This window comes from Phascolarctos cinereus, unplaced genomic scaffold, assembly GCF_003287225.1.
Source record: "Phascolarctos cinereus isolate Bilbo 61053 unplaced genomic scaffold, phaCin_HiC Scaffold_3;HRSCAF=262, whole genome shotgun sequence".
Lineage (NCBI taxonomy): Eukaryota > Metazoa > Chordata > Mammalia > Diprotodontia > Phascolarctidae > Phascolarctos > Phascolarctos cinereus.
In genome coordinates this window covers 52,210,256-52,230,525 of record NW_027555736.1, presented here as the reverse complement: position 1 = coordinate 52,230,525, position 20,270 = coordinate 52,210,256, and the positions used below count along the sequence as shown (strand labels likewise).

At 39.8% G+C, this 20,270-nt stretch overlaps 1 protein-coding gene across 5 annotated transcripts in view; it reads left to right on the top strand.

Annotated features, from left to right (window-relative positions):
- CFAP70 (cilia and flagella associated protein 70) overlaps positions 1-20,270 on the top strand; it is a 78,641-nt gene that overhangs the window by 37,099 nt on the left and 21,272 nt on the right. For 4 of the 5 annotated variants that reach the window (XM_078150837.1, XM_078150838.1, XM_078150836.1 and 1 more), the window contains exons 14-17: positions 4,331-4,395; positions 9,266-9,453; positions 11,661-11,792; positions 14,272-14,397. In XM_078150837.1, coding sequence (XP_078006963.1) covers positions 4,331-4,395; positions 9,266-9,453; positions 11,661-11,792; positions 14,272-14,397 — 511 coding nt within the window. The remainder of the gene's footprint in view (positions 1-4,330; positions 4,396-9,265; positions 9,454-11,660; positions 11,793-14,271; positions 14,398-20,270) is intronic. The other variant, XM_078150839.1, reaches the window with a different exon arrangement.

The window sequence follows — 20,270 nt, the reverse complement described above, 5'->3', positions numbered from 1 at the left end:
AATTAGGATTTTCCAATTAAGGATCAATCATTAGCCCTTCTTTTTTTAAAAATAATATTTTATTTTTTTCCGATTATATGAAAAGATAGTTTTCAATATTTACTTTTATAAGATTTTGAGTTCCAAACTTTTTTCTCCCTCCCTCTCCTCCCCCTCCCAAAGAAGGCACGCAGTCTGATATAGATTAAACGTGTACAGTCATATTAAACATATTTCCACATTAGTCATGTTGTGAAAGAAGAATCAGAACAAAAGGGAAAAACCAAGAGAAAGAAAAAACAACAATAACAACAACAAAAGGTGAAAATAGCGTGCTTCAATCTGCATTCAGACTCCATGGTTTTTTTTCTGGATGAATCACTAGCCTTTCTTAAGCCTACTTGCCTCCCAGACAAGGTCTGTGGCTATAATTTGGGAAATATAAAGCTAATTGTGCAGGTCATAGTCTGAACTCTAGAACTTTCTCTGACTTTTTATTTGTTATTTTAATTTCCCCTAGACCCTATTATTTTAAGCTGCTACAAGACTTGTGTTCTTAGTACTTTCTAAAAATCAGCAATTGTTCCAGAAGACTGAGGATGATAAAAATAGCCTTAAATTTCCCTTGCAGATAACCATTTGTCCCCTTTGTGTCTTGTGAGTAATAAAAATTTGCTTCTTTTATATTTCCTATACTACTTAGAGTGGATAACAAAGTGGTAAATTGTGTATGAACACTTTTTTCGACTTAATTTATTTGGCCTTGATGGGTGTCTTTTATCTTAACTATTTGATTAATGTTTTAAAATTTCACTGACACTTAGGGTTTAGATATTTGAACAGACACAGTGAAGTCAAACTTGGTCCTTGTTGGAGCAGTGCAGTGCAGTGCAAAGAGCCCTGGATTTTGAGTCAGAAGCATCGGATTCATGTCCTGGTTCTGCTACTTCTTTTCTCATCTTTCAAACTGAGGAAAAGGCATTTTTGTCCCTACCTCACAGAGCTAATACAGGGATCGAATGAGCTTTCTTGGAAAGCTCTTGGAGAGTAAACGGAAGTTCTCTCTTAATGTTTACGGCCTGAGCCGTCGGAGCTCTGTTCTGATGCCTCATCATTGCAGGGGCTGGGGGGGCACAGATTGTGCCAGAGAAGTGAGCTGGCCAGTACTGCTCAGTCATCGAGGCTTTTAGGACAGGCCTCATGGATGGACCGAATAGCTGTACTCTGATGATGTTTGGAGGCTTATCACCAGAACAGCACTCCCACATTGGTTAAGTTTTTCAGCCACAGCGGTTCCAAAAGCCATGTACTAAGGGAAGAATCTGCATCGGTGGAGGGTATACAGACAATGATAAAATCACAAATCCTTAAGGTAGTGAGAGGCAGTGTCATAGTGGATCGAAGTCCAGAGGACCTGGATTCAATCCCTGCCAAGACCTTCACGCGGGTATATAATTTAGCTGCTTGGAACCACGGTCTCCTCATCTGTACAGTGGGAATAATCGTGCCTTGTAGTACCTACAGCTAAGATAGTGTCAGGTGCAAACTCAGTCTCCAAAGCACATGTGCGTGTAGTTGTCGCTAGGCTCCATCCCACTCGAATGCGATGGTCTGGCGAGCTTGTTAGTGTTTGGCATTATCCTAAAGAAGAATGAGCAGCTAGGGAACTTTGCTAAGCAGTGTTATTACTTGCAGTAATTTACCCCTTTATCCTGTAGAGAAGGGAGGGTGTAAGGTCGTGTTCTCCCATGCTCACATCCCTGCTGAACTGAATCCTGATCTTTTTGTATGAACTCTGCTACCAAATTATAGAATCAGAGAGTGAGAAGCTGGAGCCCACAGAATCAGAACAATAACTTGAATGTGTTTAGATCTCTACAGTTTGCAGTGTCTCCTTTGCTTCTTAGAGCAGTCTTACAGAAGGGCTTTGGATGTCTTGCTATCTCCCTTTTAAGTGGGGCAAGCTTAGTGGTACTTATTCTGTGGAAGGCACCATTCTCGGAGCTTGCTCATGGCCAGTATCCAATCCAGAGCTTTCCTGGTCCTCGAATTCTTTCCACTGTCCCAGACTGAGGACCAAATGTGAGCGTCTGGTAGCTTAACCCCTGCTCCCGACTTTTCTCAGAAGTTTGAGTCACTCATCATGAGCTCCCTGGCCCCACTCTCCCACATCTTAGAATCTCCAAGGATGAGAGAGCCCTTCCCCCTTCACTCCTGCTCTTGATTTTCTTCCATCTTGTCTCCTTCAAGAACTGGCCTTGTCAATTTCTCTTTTCTCTCTTTTTTCTTCAGTATCTTCACCCACATTAATTTCTTCTCATTTTCTTTCTTTTTTTTGGGGGGGGGCAATTGGGGTTAAGGGACTTGCCCAGGGTCCCACAGCTAGTAAGTGTCAAGTGTTTGGTCTGAGGCCGGATTTGAACTGGGGTCCTCCTGACTTTAGGCCAGTGCTCTATCCACTGTGCCACCTAGCTGGCCCTTCTCATTTTCCATGAACATACTCCTGCTGTTCTTGAAAAACCTTCCCTTAACCTAATGAGTGGAACACCAGCCTTGCAGTCAGGGAGACCTGAGTTTGAATCCTGGCTTTGTGACCTGGGGCAGGCCTCTGTTTCTTCATCAGTAAAATGGGGGCAATAACAGTACCTATATCACAAGTTGTCAAAGATCAAATGAGATAAAATATGTAAAGCATTTTGTAAACCATAAAATGTGTTTGCTCTTATCTCCTCAAGCTATCATCCTCTTTTTTCCCATTCATGGATAATTGGCTGTTCAGTCATTTTTCAGTCTTGTCCAATGCTTCATGGCTGCATTTGGAGTTTTCTTGGCAAAGATGCTGGAGTGGTTTGCCATTTTATTCTCCAGCTCATTTTACAGGTGAAGAAACAGAGGCAAACTGTGTTAAGTGACTTGCCCAGGGTCACACAGCTAGTAAGTATCTGAGGCTGGATTTGAACTCAAGAAGATGAGTCTTCCTGACTTCAGGCCCATAGCTCTATCCACTGAGAGACCTGGCTACCCATTCACTGATAAACTCCTATTAAAAATGGCACATATTCCCTCCAGCCATTACCAGTTCCTTAGCTTCATTTCCTTCCAATCACCCATTCCTTCTTCAACCCCTTGCAGTCTGGTTTCTGACCCTCCCACTCTACTGAAATTGCATTCTCTAATGTTAACAGTGAACTCTCAGCTGACAAAAGTGATGACCTTTTTTCTTTCTTTACCTTCCTTGACCTCTCTGCAGCATTCAACACACCTTCCCCTCTCTATTGTTTCCTCCCTGAGATGCTGTGACCCTACTTTCTTCTAATTCTCCACCTACCAATCTGACTCCTCCTCCTTGGGCTCCCAGGTGTGCTTCAGGGCTCCCTCCCAGGCACTCTTTTGTCTCTGTAGTAAGGCTTCTTAATCTAGGGTCTGTCAGCCATGTTATTTAGTGCATGGATGAGTTCAAAATCTAGAACCCAGGTGTCTTCCTTGAACTTGAGTCCCCTACCTCCAACTGTCTGCCGGACATTTCTATTTCTAGATCTGTCTGGCACCTCATAGTCATCATGTTCAAAACTGAATCCTTATCTTTTCCCTCACACTGGCCCATCCTCCCAGTGATCCAGCCTGGAAACCCAAGAATCATCTTGGACGTTTTGGTTTTTTTTTTCTCTACCACATGCTCATAGCCAAACAGTTGCTGAGTTAGGTTGTTTTTATCTCTACAGCTTCTCTTGAATCCGACCTCTTCTCTCCATGTGTGCTGCCTTCTTCTCACACTCACAGTGAGCGTCTGAATAGCCCTCATCACCTCTGCCCAGACTATTGCACAAAAACCAGCTGACTTGTTTCCTTGTCTCTCCTTTCTCCAGTTGTCCTTCACACAGCTGCCAAAATAATCTTAGGATAGTAATAGCACCTCCCTCTTGAGATTGTGGTGAGGATGGAAATGAGATATTTTTAAAGTGCTTTGCAAACCTTAAAGTACTATATAAATGCTAACATTCTTGTTATTATTGTTATCATTATTATTATTATTCCAGAGAGCCATTTTACTTTTACTTGAAACTATGAGTTCCCTAGCGCAACAACAACAAAAAAATATGCAAAAGAAAAGACCAGGCAACATATCTGGGAGAATGCCCGACAAGCCTATTATATCGCTTTTCTTGCCTGGCGTACAACAATGCCTTACTTAGAGAAGGGCACGTAGGCTCATACTGATTAGTACCTAAGTAAGAGTGGAAACCATTTCTCCCATTGGGACAGGAAGAATAGGACCATAATAGGACTTCAGTGTGATAAGCCTCTAGGATTTAATTATAGACAGAATATGACTCTTTTCCTCTCCTGTCAGGGTCAAGGAAATGATTCCTCCACGACCCGCCCTAATCCGCCGAACAGGAGGAGCTCAGAAGGCAAGTACCAGAAATGAAATGAGACCACTACAGTTGCCCTTTCACATGGGGGTAGAGTAGGGGTGGGGGTTAGGAGTACGGCGCTCCTGCGATCTGGAAAATCTGCATACATTTTTTTTGTCTCACTCATCATGCCAGAGAAGAAGTCTTAATTTTTTCTTTTTCTCTTCTGGGTTGTTTACAGTACCTTATTGTAAAATTTGGGTTGATATTATTCAATAGTATGCATATATTTTATGCAATTCTGAGTTCCTAAACTCTGTCATCTGCTATCCTTCAAGTGTTATCTGTGGCTTCCAGAAAACTCCCCCAAAATACCCATTTAATTTCTTATGCCAACCAGTGATATATCAGAACCGCAGTGGGGAAGGTCACAATGTGGAAGGGATAACTGTAGTGTTAGGCTGTTAAGCATATGTGAATGTAATGCTCCTGACCTAACATTAGGAGAACAGGTACTTTTGAATTGTTTATCCACAAGTAGGTATTTGTTATTGAGAGAAAATTGCCTTCTTATCTTTGGTCCCCTTTGGTAACAGTGATACCCAGTATGAGGGTGTAATCTGTGTTTGTAAAAGAGAATTTGTTTTCTGTGCTTTCAAATGCAGGACTTCATTAGCGTTGTTTGTAGCCAGGTGCAATCAATAAAGCTAACTGACACACAAAATTATATTCATCCAGTGACCTGGGTCTTTTGTATCATAAAATTGTACCACTGTTTTTTTGTGGATTAAATATGTGGGATTGATGGGAGAAACTTGATGACCATTGAGTGTATTGGGCATTTTGCACCCTAGGCATCCCAACTAGTACTGCCTTGTCGAGTGAAATTTCCCTAGGACATGAATATCTGTGTGGTAGCAAGACTTCCCCAGGGCCTTCTAGGTCACTAAAGACTTCAAGAAAATGTGCTAACTGTGGATGGGGAATGACTGTGTATATATGTGTTTTGTCTTAGAAGAGATAGTCTTTGTACTGTGAGAAACGATGGATGCTGAAAATGGCACGAAAGCTTTGGGCACACCCTATCTTTTCTATGAGCTATGGATGCTTAAAATGGCACTAGGACTTGAGACACCCTGTCTTGGGAGTCTTTTGGGGCTGGGGGAAAGTAAGGCTTACATCAACCTTTAGCTTAAACAAGATACTTAAGCTTACTTTGCATATAATAAAAATAGAGTAACAAATTGGATTGTTGGTTTTTTAAAAAATTCACCCTTAAGCTGCCATGAAAAATGGGTTGATATTGTGGCATCTCAACACATTACTATAGGGTATGGTGATAACAACAAAAACATCTTATACCACTTACACTGTCCCCTGTTGTCCCATCCAACAGTTGTCACCAATAGCAAAATCCCAGACCGTATGGAGTTATTTGAATGGTCAGGTATTTGTATGGGAGTACTCTACAATTCAAACTGCATCATTCTCTGAGTTACTGTTGTAGTTGCCATAAGATTGGGAAGAAAATTCATTGCATTTGGAGTGTTAGATTTTTCTTTGAAGCCATCTAATTAACTCAGTCCAAATTTTGACTTCAGAGCCAGGATTCTTGACCTCTCCAAAGTCTCCAGGCTGGATTATGTTATTAAATGGGAAGTTTGTGAGTACTTAGTAAGGGAAGCCATGATCACTAAAAGCCCAGCATGGTTTGATCAAAAATAGGTTATGCCAGACTAACCTTATTTCCTTTTTTTTGACAGAGTTACTAGGTTGATATGTCAAGGAATACCTTAGATATAGTATATCTATATTTCATCAAGACATTTGATAAAGTCTCTTGATTTTAACCTTGTGAACAAATTGGAGAGATATGAATTGGATGTTAGTGTGCCTTGGGTGGATTTAGAAGTGATTGAACCACTGAACTCCAAGAGTGGTGATTATTGAAAGAATGTTTAAATGGAATGAGGTCTTTACTGGTGTGACATGGTGCCCTATTCTTGACCCTGTTCTGTTCAGCGTTTTTGTCAGTGATGTGCTTGAAGTCATAGAGAACATGCTTTTCAATTTTGTGGATAGCCAGAAGCTAGGAGGGTTAAATTGGATGACAGACTAGGGATCCAAAAAGATGTCAATAAGCTAGAACGATTCAGTTCAATTCAACGCAAATATTGGGTATAAAGCATTTGCTAGACATTGAGAATATAAAGACAAACAAGAAACATTTTATTGGGAGTATATTTCATGTACATAGATGAGCCAATACAAACAAACAAATTTGAAAAAGAAGAAAGCATTAACATCTGAGGACAACTGGGCAGTTTTGACAGTGAAGGTAGTACTTGAGCATAGCCTTGAAGGAAGCTAAGCGTTCTAGGAAGGGCAGTCATTTGGGAGAGATCGTCGTAGTACAGGCGTGGAGGGAGGGATTGTGCAAATACACTGGACTGGGACATGGAAGTATCAAGTCTAAGAAACACCAGTAGTCTAGTTCAGCTGGAATATAGAATGTACAAAAGGCTATATATTATGGAAAATGAATCTGGAAAGCTAGGTTAGAGCCAAATGATGGTGGGCCTTGAATATTAAGAGTAAAAATAGATATTTTGTCTTAGAGGCAATAGTGGGCCATTGAAGGTTTTCAAACTGGGGACTGATGTGGCTGTCATGAAACTTTATTTTGAGAACGTTATGGAGACTGTATTAGAGAAAGATCAATTTAATGAGGTTAATTTTTTAAAATTGAATTTTCTTTTCAATCAACAAAGGTCCTCCAGCTCTCACCTCCCTCCCCCCAGTCCCATTGAGAAATCAAGAAAAATGTTTTAAAACCTCTGTTACAAACATGTATAGTCAAGCAAAACAAATGATCACATTGACTATATCAAAACAAAATCTCAATCTGCATTCTGAGTCCATCATATCTCCATCCAGAGGTGAGCAGGATATTTCATCATGAGTCCTCTGGATTTATGGTTGATCATTGCATTTATCAGAGTTCCTAAGCCTAAGGCTGTTAACTTTACAATATTGTTATTGTTGTATAAATTATTCTCCTGGTTCTGTTTTCTTTACTCTGTTTATACAAGTCTTCCCAGGTTTCTCTGAAACTATCCACTTCATCGTTTCTTACAGCACAATAGTATTCTATCATATTCATATTCATATAACAAATTGTTCAGTCATTCTTAATTAATGAGTACCCCCTTAATTTACAATTTTTTGCCATTTCATGAAGAGTTGCTATAAATATTTTTTTTAGCTATAAAACCTTTTCTTCTTTCACCTTTTTGGGGTATAGAACTAGTAATGCTGTTGCTGGGCCAAAGGGTATGTACAGTTTAATATTTTGGGGGGCATACTTCTAAATTGCTTTCCAGAATATCTGGACTAGATCATAAATATATATGCTCATACAAAATGAATTTTCACATTGGCCATGTAAGGAAGAAAGAAAGGAAGGAAGAAAAGAGAAGAAAGAAGAAAATATGCTTTAGTCTATACTCTTGAGGCCATAAGTTCTTTATCTGGAGGTGGATAGCATGTTTTATCTGATGATCCTTTGGAAATCCTTTGGCATTGTGGTTGGTCATTGTGTGGATCAGTTACTAAGTCTTTCAAAGTTGATTATTTTTTCAATATTGCTATTATTGTATAAACTGTTCTTCCATTCCTGCTTACTTTATTTTGTACCAGTTCAAGCAGTTCTCAAGTTTTTCTGAAACCATCTCCAGGATTGTTTCTTACAGCACAAAAATATTCCATCACAATCATATGCCATAACTTGTTCAACCATTCCCTAATTGATGGGCATCTCTTCAGTTTCTAATTCTTTGCTACTATAAAAAGAGCTGCTATAGATACTTTTGTACATATGGGTCCTTTTCCTGTTTCTTTCATCTCTTTGGAGTATAGACCTAGAAGTATTATTGCTGGGTCAAAGGGTATGCACAGTTAAGGATAACTTTTTGGGTATGGTTCCAAATTGCTTTACAGAATATTTGGACTAGTTTATAGTTCCTCTAATAGTGCATCAGTGAACCTGTTCTATGCAGCCCCTCCAGCATTTGTCATTTTTAAATTTTAGGGTTTTTTTAGCATTTGTCATTTTTTTGTTGACTTTGCCAGTTAGATGAGTGTGAGGTGGCTCTGCAGAGTTGTGTTAATTTGTATTTCTCTAATGATTTATGATTTAGAGCACTTTTAAAAATGGCTATTGATAACTTGGATTTCTTCCTCTGAAAATTTCCTATTCATATGCTTTGACCATTTAAGAGGAATGGCTCTTATTCTTGTATATTTGACTCAGGTTCATATATATTTTAGAAAGCGGGCCTTTATCAGGGAGATCTGCTGCCAAGGATTTTCCAAGGTGAAATTTAATGGGAGCAAATGTAAAACCCTAGAGTTGGGCTTAGAAACTCAATTTTCCTATGTACAGGAAAAGGGAGATATGATTCTACTATAGTTTGTATGAAAATGACCTGAGGATTTTAGTCAGCAAGAAGGCATTTGGTGGCAATACCGATAAATATGTGATACCACAAGAAAGAAAGAAAGATAGAAAGGAAGGAAGGAAGAAAGGAAGGAAGAAAGAAAGAATCATCTTTGGTCATATCAATGCATATTGTCCAAAATGAGAGAGATGATAATTTTGCCGGAGTATTGTGATTAATTTGCTACATTTTTGTAAAGATGTTGATTGACAGGATGGAATTCACTCAAACTGCTTAATATAAGGAAAACATTTCCTAAAATTTAAAACTGTCTAAAAAGTTAAATGTGCTGACTTTGGAGCTACTTTTAAGTGGATGCTTGCTGAGGTAGTTGAAAAGAGTATGTTTGAGTTGGATTAGAAGATCTCTGTGGTCCCTTCTGTCTCTGAGATGCTGTGGCTCTATAATTCTGTTTTTTATTTTACTAGGCAGTGGATGACTATCACGCTCAGATTCGGAACATTGCCACAGCCATCTTAGAAGAGTACCACAAGATGTTTGGTAAAGAGCTCACTACTGGAAAAGATCTGGACAACCAAACCTTGGAGAATCACAAGTGCCAGCTCAATTATGAGCTCAATTGCTCTGGAAAATATTTTGCTTTCAAAGAACAACTTAAGGTAAAACATTCATTCAAAAAAAAAAAGTCTGTTGAGGGCTTACTGAAAGCCCTCAGTAAAAAAGCACAAAAAAAAGTCTATTGAGTGCCTCCTAGAGCAGTGTTTTCCCTGTTCTAATTGACATATCACCCTCCTTACCTTCTCTTTCTCCAAAGACCTTCTTACTCCCAGGAGAACTGGATGCATGTACAAAATCTTAAAAATGAGTAGTATTCATTCTTATTTTGAATAGCTAAAAATTAATGCTTCACTTTTGCTCTCAGGACAGAGCATCCACTGGTCCATCTATAAGTCAGGAAACTCGTTGTTGGATTGGACAGCAGGAGCCCTTACATTTTTACTGATTTCATTGCCTAGTTTGCTGTGTCCTGTGCTGAGTAGCTTCTTCCCATTTCCCATGTAAATTTTACCCCATTGCAAACCAAGGATAGTTCTCCAAATCTGAGGGAGTTGTCACTGAAAATCTCATGGAAACTGAGAGGTGGCAATCAGAGAACAGAAAGAAGAGCTCTTTTCCATCGCTGGTCTCAGCCAGTCTTGGGCATGATTATAAGGACAGCTGCCTAGGTTTATATATCACCCCTTGACTTTTCTAAGCAGTTTTACATAATTTGATTACACCAACCCCAAGAGGTCGGTTAGATAAGTATCACCATTCCCATTGAGAGGTGGGAACAGTTCAGGAAGAGAGAAAATGTCAGCTAGTTAGTGTCAGAGCTGGGGCTAGAACCCACTTTCCCACCTACCAGATCGAAACTGTTCCTACTGGACAATTTAGGCCCTATCCAACTAGGTGTATATTATCACCATGTTTCTAGAAGTTTAAAATTGAAGGTAAGGATGAATAGTCAGGCCATTCGAACATAATCCTGATCGGCCAATCTGCCCTGACCAAAACAAAATATCTATATTGTTCAACATAGGCTTTCCCTTGGGCTTTCTATTTCTAGGTTGATTTAGTTCAACTCATTAAAGATTTAATAAGTTGCTTTTTGTTTGCTTTTATAGCATTGTAGTAAGTTTCTTGGGGAATAGAGAAAGTAAAAGATATGATTCCTATCTTTAGGGCATTTCTAATCTAATTTAGTTACAGAGAGAGTACTGATTTTCCCCAGTCTTTAGTATAAATTGAATGTATAAACACTAGGGCCTTGGTTCCTCTTCACAACAAGCCTAATGAAAAGAAATAATAGCATCTATGGCCTCAGGAGAGTTATCTGCTGACAAAGTATCATGGATACTGTTTTCTCAATTTATCCCTATAATGTAGCTTCATATAAGAAAGATTACTCTTCACTTCTGCACAGAAATAAGTGCTCTTTTGTAGATCTGGTTGCATTGAACAAATCTTCAATAGTCAGTGTTATAAAGAACAATTTTATTAAATTATGATTAAGCTCTTTAGGTCAGTTCAGATGAGTAGCTGTGTGATCCTGGGCAAGTCATTTAACCCCATTGCCTAGCAAAAAACAAACAAAAAACCAGATTCAGTTGACTTTCCAGGCTTTGTTATTGGCAAAGAGGAAAGTGGTAGTATATCAAAAGAGGAAGAGACTGAGAAAGACAGTCTTTAAGATCAGTTGGTTGACAGAGTAGAAAGATATGGTAGGAAATCACCTGGAAGAGCTGGTTGGGCATAAGTATTTACACATGGCATATTCAGCCAAGCAGAGGAAAAGGTGTGTTGGAGAAAGAGCTGCTGAAGACAGCTTTACAATGGCAGAAAATATGCTGAATTAATGCAGCAATTCTGTGGCTTCACTGCTCTTGCCACAATAAATGTATGGAAGGGCCTCCACCTCACTGAAAATCCTATTCCTGTTCCTCATCCTGACAGGGAGTAACTCCGAGTTCTTGAAGGCTTTGTCACCAGAGCATCAACTTTACCACATCCTAGCAAAGCTAGAAAGGCTTCAAATACATGTCCAGTGAAGGATTATCTCTCTATTGTCTGAGGACTAGCCTAGCGAAGTTCAGAGGATCTTGCTACCAGGTTGGCTGTAGGGTAATGATTTTTTTTTTTACTATAGCAACTTCCAGAGATCACCCATTAAGTAGATGGTAACAGAGACCAAAGGAAAAATCATTTAGCCTCTGAAAAGTCAGCAAGAAGGTGTTTGGTGCAAGGTTTGGACAGAAAATGGGGACCAGGCTTATACCTGGTATGTAAGAAAGTATCGTGAGATGGGCATTCTGTATTCCTGCAGCATGCAGTGGTGAAGATTGTGAGAGAGAAGTACCTGAAGACAACTGCATTTGAAAATCAGGAGGAGCTGCAGGCATTTATCAGTGAGCTATATATATTCTTGGTGGATCAGATGCATGTCACTTTGAACCAGGTACTTAACCAAGTTTTCCCTAATTTATACCCACAGAGGGTAATGGCATCAACCTTACCTTCCTCTACAACAGTGATGTCAAAGTCAAATGGAATATGCAGGTTGCATATTGACTTTGGAAATCATGTTGTGTTTTTATTCATTTTGTTAAATATTTCCCAATTATGTTTACGTCTGGTTCCAGCCATATTCAGGAATGTTATGAGCCGCATGTGGATGGGAGACCAAGCGTTTGATACCTCTTCTCCCTGGGATCCTGTTCTTCTTCACCTGACAATGTTGCATTCTCTGTCTCAACACTGCTCATTATTATTTTCAACCCCTTTTTAACTAGATGAACACACAAATATGCTCAGCATGTGCGGTTTTGTGACAAACTTGACAGTGACAGTGTTTCTACCACATGGTGATAATCTCTTTTCTCTAATCTCTAAATTCCTGGAAGAACCTTTTGTTAAGCGTATTGCCTCATCCCAGTATTCTCATGGACCATCCCACCAATGGTGGCAGGACTCTTGGGGGTGCTAGATTAGAAGAGGAGAAGGAACAAAGACTTGGGTGAGAGACTTGGGATTCTTCTTTGTCAGGATGATAATAGCTAGCCAAGAGACTAATTAGATGGGAACAAACAGAACTGGCCTACCACTGATAGCCAGATTGAAGGGTATTTTATGATAAGACTGTCATGTTCTGAAGAGTTATAATTCTGTTCTTTGTTAGTTTATTTTCTCTTATCCTCTTTCTGTTGGTCATTGATGAAATCTTTTTTGAAACATTTACCCTTTGTCTCAGGTGTTTAAAGAGAAAAAGGAACAACTACATTGAATTTACAGGTAGACTGGTGGTGCCAGCCTTTGGAAGATATAGAAAGATAACCACTTACCCAATCTGAGAGAAAGGGTCACAGTGGCAGTTAGCTGGATTTTCAGGGATGAAGACCCAGATGATGGCTGACCCACGCGCACTCTGGTTGATTATACATTCCTTGCAACACCAGAGGTTGCTTGGAGGAAATGCCTAGCTCCACTTTTTTTTGGATGGCAGCATTCATCAACTTGGTTGAGAGATATAGTCAGTGTGAATTTATCCAATAACCCTCTCGTAGCTCTCTCCCCCATACATCAGGAAACGGTCCCTTTTTCTTTTCAGATTTTGATTTAATGAACCCAAGTCACATGAGGAATACATAATGAAGTTAACTATCCAAGTATGGCTTGACTGTATGTAGTGCTTTACTTACTACCATAGACCTTGCACAAGTCACTTACTGTCTCTTAGTCTTGTTAAATAAGAGGGTTGGATTAGATAAACACTAAGATTCCTTCTAGCTCCAAACGTATCATCCTAGGCAAAGGAATAAAGTCAAATATCTGAGAACAAAGACCATTATGTGTTACATGCCTGCGGCTCCTAAACCCTGGCAGCTCCAAACCAGTCCATAAGCATCCATGAATTTTAAGAGTGCCCAGGATCCAGTTCAGTTGCTCAGGCTTTAACTCTCCTATAAGCCACTCCCACCCAGAGCCCTGAAGCATCTCCCATGAGGGAGCCAGGGCCCCAGTTCCTTTTCTAGCTTCATTTCTTCACTGGCTGCTTTGTCAGTGGCTGTCATCTCCAATCCTGGTCGTTGACAAAGCTGTATGGGACACCAATTGATCCTTGCTACCTTTTTGTCACTAACAGCGTGGCTGAGTGGAGTCAAAGGCAGACCCAGGCACAGAGAGGGACTTCTGTGTCTGCCGTTACTTCCTCTAGCCCTCGAACCCGATTCCTCAAATGTCCACCCGGCCATGCTCTACGTAATTTCTGCTGTAACTCTTCAGGTCTTTTCATATGGGGGTGGAGCCTATTCAAGCCCTGTAGGGCTGCTGACATGTCAGGTGGGCCATAGCTATAACCTCCATTTTATCTCTGATAGAAGAAAAAAAGGAAACCCCTGGGTGATGTTTCAAGACCTGGTGCTTGTTCTGTCAGAGGCCCTGCTTCTTCACATTACTTGTTGCTACAATGGAAAGATATTTCTTTCCTTAACCATAACTTTCAAAACAATAGGTCATCACTTATTCCTGAACACCTTTTTCCACCTGAGTTTCTAAGCTGTAGTTATCCTTTGGGTGATTTATAAATCTATTTCCAACCTTCAGTGGGGATTAAACACCCAAAATCTTGTCTTGTTTTCCTATGCTTTTTCCAATAGATGAGGAACTCTGGGCGATATCTTTCATTCCTGTGGGTTCACCTGCCAACTCTGTGCAAATTTCCAACATGATAAATAAACCTCTGAAATTTTCCTTCTTGATTCAATCATTCGTTATTAATTTGTCTAAACAAAAACTGGCAAGAAGCCTTAGAATCATCTTAGAATTTATATTCTCAGTTTCATGCCTTTTATTTGCCTTCAGCAGCACTTATCCCCTTAAAGCTTCTGTACACCAAATTCACTCCATCTTGCCAGTCTCACTTCTTTGTCTTTGAATAGAGCAAGCCAGATGAGACTCAGACTACTGCCGTGGCCACTTCCACAACTTCTGAACAGCTCCGACTCTTTGCGTACGAAGCCCAAGTCAATGAAGACTTTCCCCTGGCGACTGTATACTACGAGGAAGTAAGGGAGTTTCCTTTTCTCCCTGGTTATTATGAGATGCGCTACATTTGGTGGATATTTAGTCATCAGCCTATTGTAGACTGACCTAGAAAGCAGAGATCACATGTGCTTTCCAGTGTCCTTTTTGACTCTCTAATAAATGCGACTCGTGGATTCCCAGCCTTCTAGATGATGTGACTCTTCCCTGGAGACAGGTCAGTGGGCTGGGCTTCAGAGACGCTTTCCTTAGGTCTCAAGAGTCAATGTCTCTGGTTCCATACGGAATGTCTGCTTTAGCCCAGTGTTTCCAGCAGATGTGTTTCACTCCCATCATCCTTGTTTTGAAACTATTCAACTCCCTTAATGTGGTTATTATGGTTACTATGACTTCTAGTCTTGTTATTTCTTGACACTTTTTTAATTTTTTAAAGAAATGTTCCTCTGATATATGTACTTTATTCAGTATTGTAAGGAAGTGGTATCCTTTGAAGTTGAACAAAAATTTGGTAGAAATTGGCAGGTGTACTTTGTTATTTATTTTCTGAACTCAAATCAATTAAGTGTCAATTATGTGATAGTGACTGAGGGAGATGCAAAGTTTATATAAGACAATAGTTTCTTCCCTCATGGAGATTACTTTCTAGTACTAGCTGTGTGAACCTAGGTAAGTCACTGAACCCTGCTTGCCTCAGTTTCCTCACCTGTAAAATGAGGTGGAGAAGGAAATGGCAAACCATTCCAGTATCTTTGCTAAGAAAACCCCAAATGGGGTCACAAAGAGTTGGACATGACTGAAGACAACTGAACAAAAGGGGATAAGAGACAAACACAGAAAACTATAACAGACGATTAAAATGACAGATGCCTTAAAGAACTGCAAAACCAAATGATGGAGGGGGGTCCAAAGGGCAAGGTCATTAGCCACTGGGAGGGAGTCAATCCAGAAAGGCCTGTGTAGCCCAGATGTGGCCAGGCTTATGAGCAAGTCAGCACTTTCTATACATCCTTTTAATGGTAATGGTGAATTGAAAGAACCTATAAGGACTTTATTCAAGTAGAGAAGAGAATTTTCCCAGCTGAGGATGTCGGTTCAGGCAGTTTCATGTGGTACAGATGTTCCTGAATGGACCAGCCCTATTGAAGCCTGTGGTCCAGATGTAGCTGACAGGGTCCTGTCAGTGTGTGCCCTCTCTTCATCACAGATACTAGAAACGTTGGTGAGAGACATGATTTCAGTTTATATGTGTGTTATAATTTTTTTAAAAAATTATCTGATGTAATGTATTGGGGTCTTTAATATTATTTACTTTGCCATATTGTTAAGTAAATGGTTGTGTATAGGATGTAAAAGTGTTGTTATTGTGAGTAGTTGGTTGTGTAGATCTCATGCACTGTATTTGTATCATGCACTTGCAAGTGACTTGTGCAGATGGTGAGCACTGGGAGGGGGACTGGGGTTCACGAGCCAGAGCAGTGACTAGAGGAAGTGTATTTTCCCTCAGCAGAGTTACCCCCAGGATCAGGACAGAGTTTGGGAACTTAGACGTGCGAGTTAGGGCGAGAGCAGGTTGTAGGACGGAGCGAATCAAAACCTGAGAAAGAGTCAGGTTTTGACCTACCCACAAGAGCAGTGATATAGAAGCACATATGCATGTATGATAGATAGGCTAGTCTTATAGGACATTGTGGAAGTTTGTATACCCTTCTTTGCCTCTAGATCCTGTCTGTAGTACTGAACACATTTCTGGGGTGAAAGTAGCACCAGGGATATAGCCTGGTACAGGGCAAAGAACACTAACTCTGTACTCAAAGGACCTGGGTTCAAGTCCTGCCATGGATGCTTGCTCCCCGTGTGACCTTGAACAAATCATTTTACCTTTATAGGCTTCAGTTTTTTCATCTGTAAGACAAAACAGCTGAACAAAGGCCTATGAAGCCCCATCCCTCATGAGTTTGTTCTGTGAGCCTGTATTCAGTCCCAGAAGGCAGGGAGGAGGGGGCTTCTCAGAGTGCCCTCTCCAAGTAAGTCATGAGGCAGTACAGGGAGTATGTTACCCTCTCTTATTCCCTAGGTGCGTGTGCAGCAGGGCTGACCACCCTCATGGGGTAGCCCCCTCACCCCTGGCATCTGCATAACTCACCAGCTTTTACAAACTGCTTAAGCTTTCTCAGTGCTTTTTAGGGTTCTCATGACGTCAACCCATGATAATTCATAACTTGCTTAGATCGTATCAGAATTCCTGCAGAATTTCAGTCTCTTCCTAGATAGCCAGATAGTACAGTAGACAGAGTGCTAGGCTTGGAGTTAGGAAGACCTGAGTTCAAATCCAGCCTCTGATACCTATCAGCTGTGTGACCCTAGGCAAGTCACTTGCCTCTATCTATCTCAGTTTTCTCAACTGTAAAAACAAAACAAAACAAAAAACCACCCTTGAAAATAGCACTTCCTTCAAGGTTGTTGTGAGGATCAATTGAGATAATAATTGTAAAGTGCTTAGCACAATGCCTTAATAAAGGCACTTAACAAACAGTTATTCTCTTCCCTTCTTCCTCAAGTTCACTTCTAAGATTGCCTATTTGCATGTAGACTAAATGGACTCAACTACAGGGAAAACAAAATTAACAATATTGGCTTAAAACATCTAAGGGGCAGATTTCCCATGATTCCTAGTGAGGACTGGAATCTCAACTCCTCTGCCCATTCTTTGTTTGACACCTGTTTCCCAGGTGAGTCCAAAAAGTGTATTGGTGGTGGATCACTCCCAGGCATTTCTGTGTCAGAGGTAAAGGATGCAGGCTGGTCTCTGTCTTAGCTTGCCACATTGACCCGCTACTTGTTCTATAGACTTGTGATAAGCACTAGTGGAAACATTCATTGGCTTTGCAATGACCTTCTAGTCAGGAGCTAGATACTGGCCCATTGGATGCCACAGAGGCCTGTCATCTCTAGGTCTTGTCATTTCAGAAATTCCTTTCTGATGTCTTCCAAAGTATTCTTTGTAAAGCACAATGATTCTCTTTGTTTAAAATCACTTGCTGGACATTGTATGAGAATCAACTTTGATAGACATGGCTTTTCTCAGCAATACAATGATCTAAGACAATTCCAAGGGACTCATGATGGAAAATGCTATCCACATGTGGAGAAAGAACTATGGAGTCTGAATGCAGATCAAAGCATACTATTTTTTCTCTCTCTCTTTTCCCCCCCTCTTTCTCCTGGTTTTCCCCTTTGGTTCTGGTTCTTCTTTCACAACATGACCAATGTTGGAAATATGTTTAATATGATTGTACAAGTGTAGCCTATATCAGATTGCATGCCATCCTGGGGAGGGGGGAGGGGAAGTAGGAGGAAAAATTTAGAACTCAAAATCTTATAAAAGTGAATGTTGAAAGCTAAAAATAAATTTTTAAGAAGTCCTTAAAAAAAAATTACCTGCTGGACCATAACATTGGAATCCCCCCAGGCACCTGGTTTCACATTAAATGTCCCAGGCCAGAGGCAGGAAGATGCAGAGAAATAAAACCCTGGCCAAGGGAGGTTACATTGCACAAAGTGGTGAAATTGGTAAGTGGATCTACGGACCTGATTTTGACCAGGAAGAGGAATTGGTAGCTGAAGGAGCAATTATGGGAATGTTTAGAATAAGTGACCTCTTGATCTTAGAATTTATGAAAGAGAATGAGAGAAAAACTGGGCATAGTCTGACATATGTATCCTAGATTTGTGAGATGCTGATTTCAGGGGATTCCAAGGAAAGACTGGTAGTATCCACTGGTCTACATTTCTACAAGGGAAGGCATCCCATCTGACAAAACCAACAAATAAGATGGCTAATTTATTCTCACAGAATACTGAAAGATCATGGAACAAGAGAGAGGTCATGGAAATGGTAAAGGGCAAAAGTCCCCATTTTTTTTAAAGGATGAGAATAGGAGCAGCAGAGTGTGGTACCACATTCCAGAATGTAATGTATTTTTTTTCAATTTTAATTTCACTTCTAATGTAATGTATTATTTTTAAAATTTTTTCTTTTTCTTTTTAGGCAATTGGGGTTAAGTGACTTGCCCAGGGTCACACAGCTAGTAAGTGTCAAGTGTTTGGTCTGAGGTCAGATTTGAACTCAAGTCCTCCTGACTTCAGGGCTGGTACTCTATCCACTGAGCCACCTAACTGCCCCCTAATATAATGTATTATTAAAGAAATGTTTAGTTGGCATCTAAAAAAGGGTGTGAAGATCACTAAGAGTTAGTTAGCATAGCTTCATCAAGAATAGGTCATGCTAGCCCTTTTTGTAGTGGCAAAGACTTAGAAATTGAGGGGATACCCATCAATTGTGGTATGTGAATGTAATGAAACACTATTGTTCCATAAGAAATGGTAAGCAGGTGTATTCTAGAAAAACCTGGAAAGACTTGCATGAATTGATGCTGAATGAAGTGAGCAGAAACAGGAGAACATCGTACACAGTAATAGCAACATTGTGAGAGGACTGACTTTGTTAGACCTATCTCTTCTCAGCATTGCAATGATCTAAGACAATTCCAAAAGATTCATGATGGAAAATGCTATCCACATCTAGAAAAAGAACTATGGAGTCTGAATACAGATGGAAGCATACTGTTTTCTTTTTTTGTTTGTTTTTTTGCTTTTTCTTTCTTGTGGTTTTTCCCTTTTGCTTTCATTTTTTTTCACAACATGATCACTGTGGAAATATGTTTAATACTATTGTACACGTAAAACCTTTGTTGGATTGCACGTTGTCTTAGGGAGGGAGGAGAGGAAAGAGGAAGGGAAAATTGAGAACTCAAAATCTTATAAAAGTGAATGTTGAAAACTAAAAATAAATTAATTTTTTAAAAAAGCATGTTCTTTTTTGTCTTTTAAAAACATTTCATTTATTTGTCTTTATTTTTCAACATTCACTTTTATAAAATTTTAAGTTCTAAATTTTCTCCCCCTCCTTCCACTTCCGCCTTCCCAACACAATGTGCAATCTGATATAGGCTATATATGTACAATCATATTAAACCTATTTCCGCATTAGTCACGTTGTAAAGAAGAATTAGAACTAAAGGGAAAAACCACAAGAAAGAAGAAAAAAAAGGAGAAAATAGTATGCTTTGATCTACATTCAGATTCCATGATTCTTTCTCTGGATGTGGATAGCATTTTCTAGCATGAGTCTTTTGGAATTGTCTTAGATCCTTGCATTGCTGAGAAGAGCTAAGTCTGTCAAAGTTGGTCATTATACAGTGTTTCTGTTATGATGTACGATGTTCTCCTGGTTCTGCTCACTTCACTTAACATCAGTTCATATAAATCTTTCCAAGTTTTTCTGAAGTCCACCTGCTCATCATTTCTTATGGAACAATAGTATTCCATTACATTCAGATACCACAGCTTGTTCAGCCATTCCCCAGTTGATGGGCATTTCCTCAATTTCCAATTCTTTGCTACCACAAAAAGAGCTGCTATGAATATTTTTGTACATGTGGGTCCTTTTCCCCTTTTTATGATCTCTGTGGGATGTAGACCTGGTAATGGTATTGGTGGGTCAAAAGGTATGCACAGTTTTTTAGCCCTTTGGGCCTAGTTCCAAATTGTTCTCCAGAATGGTTGGATCAGTTCACAACTCCACCAACAATGCATTAGTGTTCCAATTTTCCCACCTCTCCAGCATTTATCATTTTCCTGTTTTGTCATGTTGGCCAATCTGATAGGTGTGATGTGGTACCTCAGAGTTGTTTTGATTTGCATTTCTTTAATTAATTGTGATTTAGAGCATTTTTTATATGACTATGGATAACTTTAATTTCTTTATCTGAAAACTGCCTGTTCATATCTTTTGACCATTTATCAATTGGGGACTGACTTGTATTCTTATAAATTT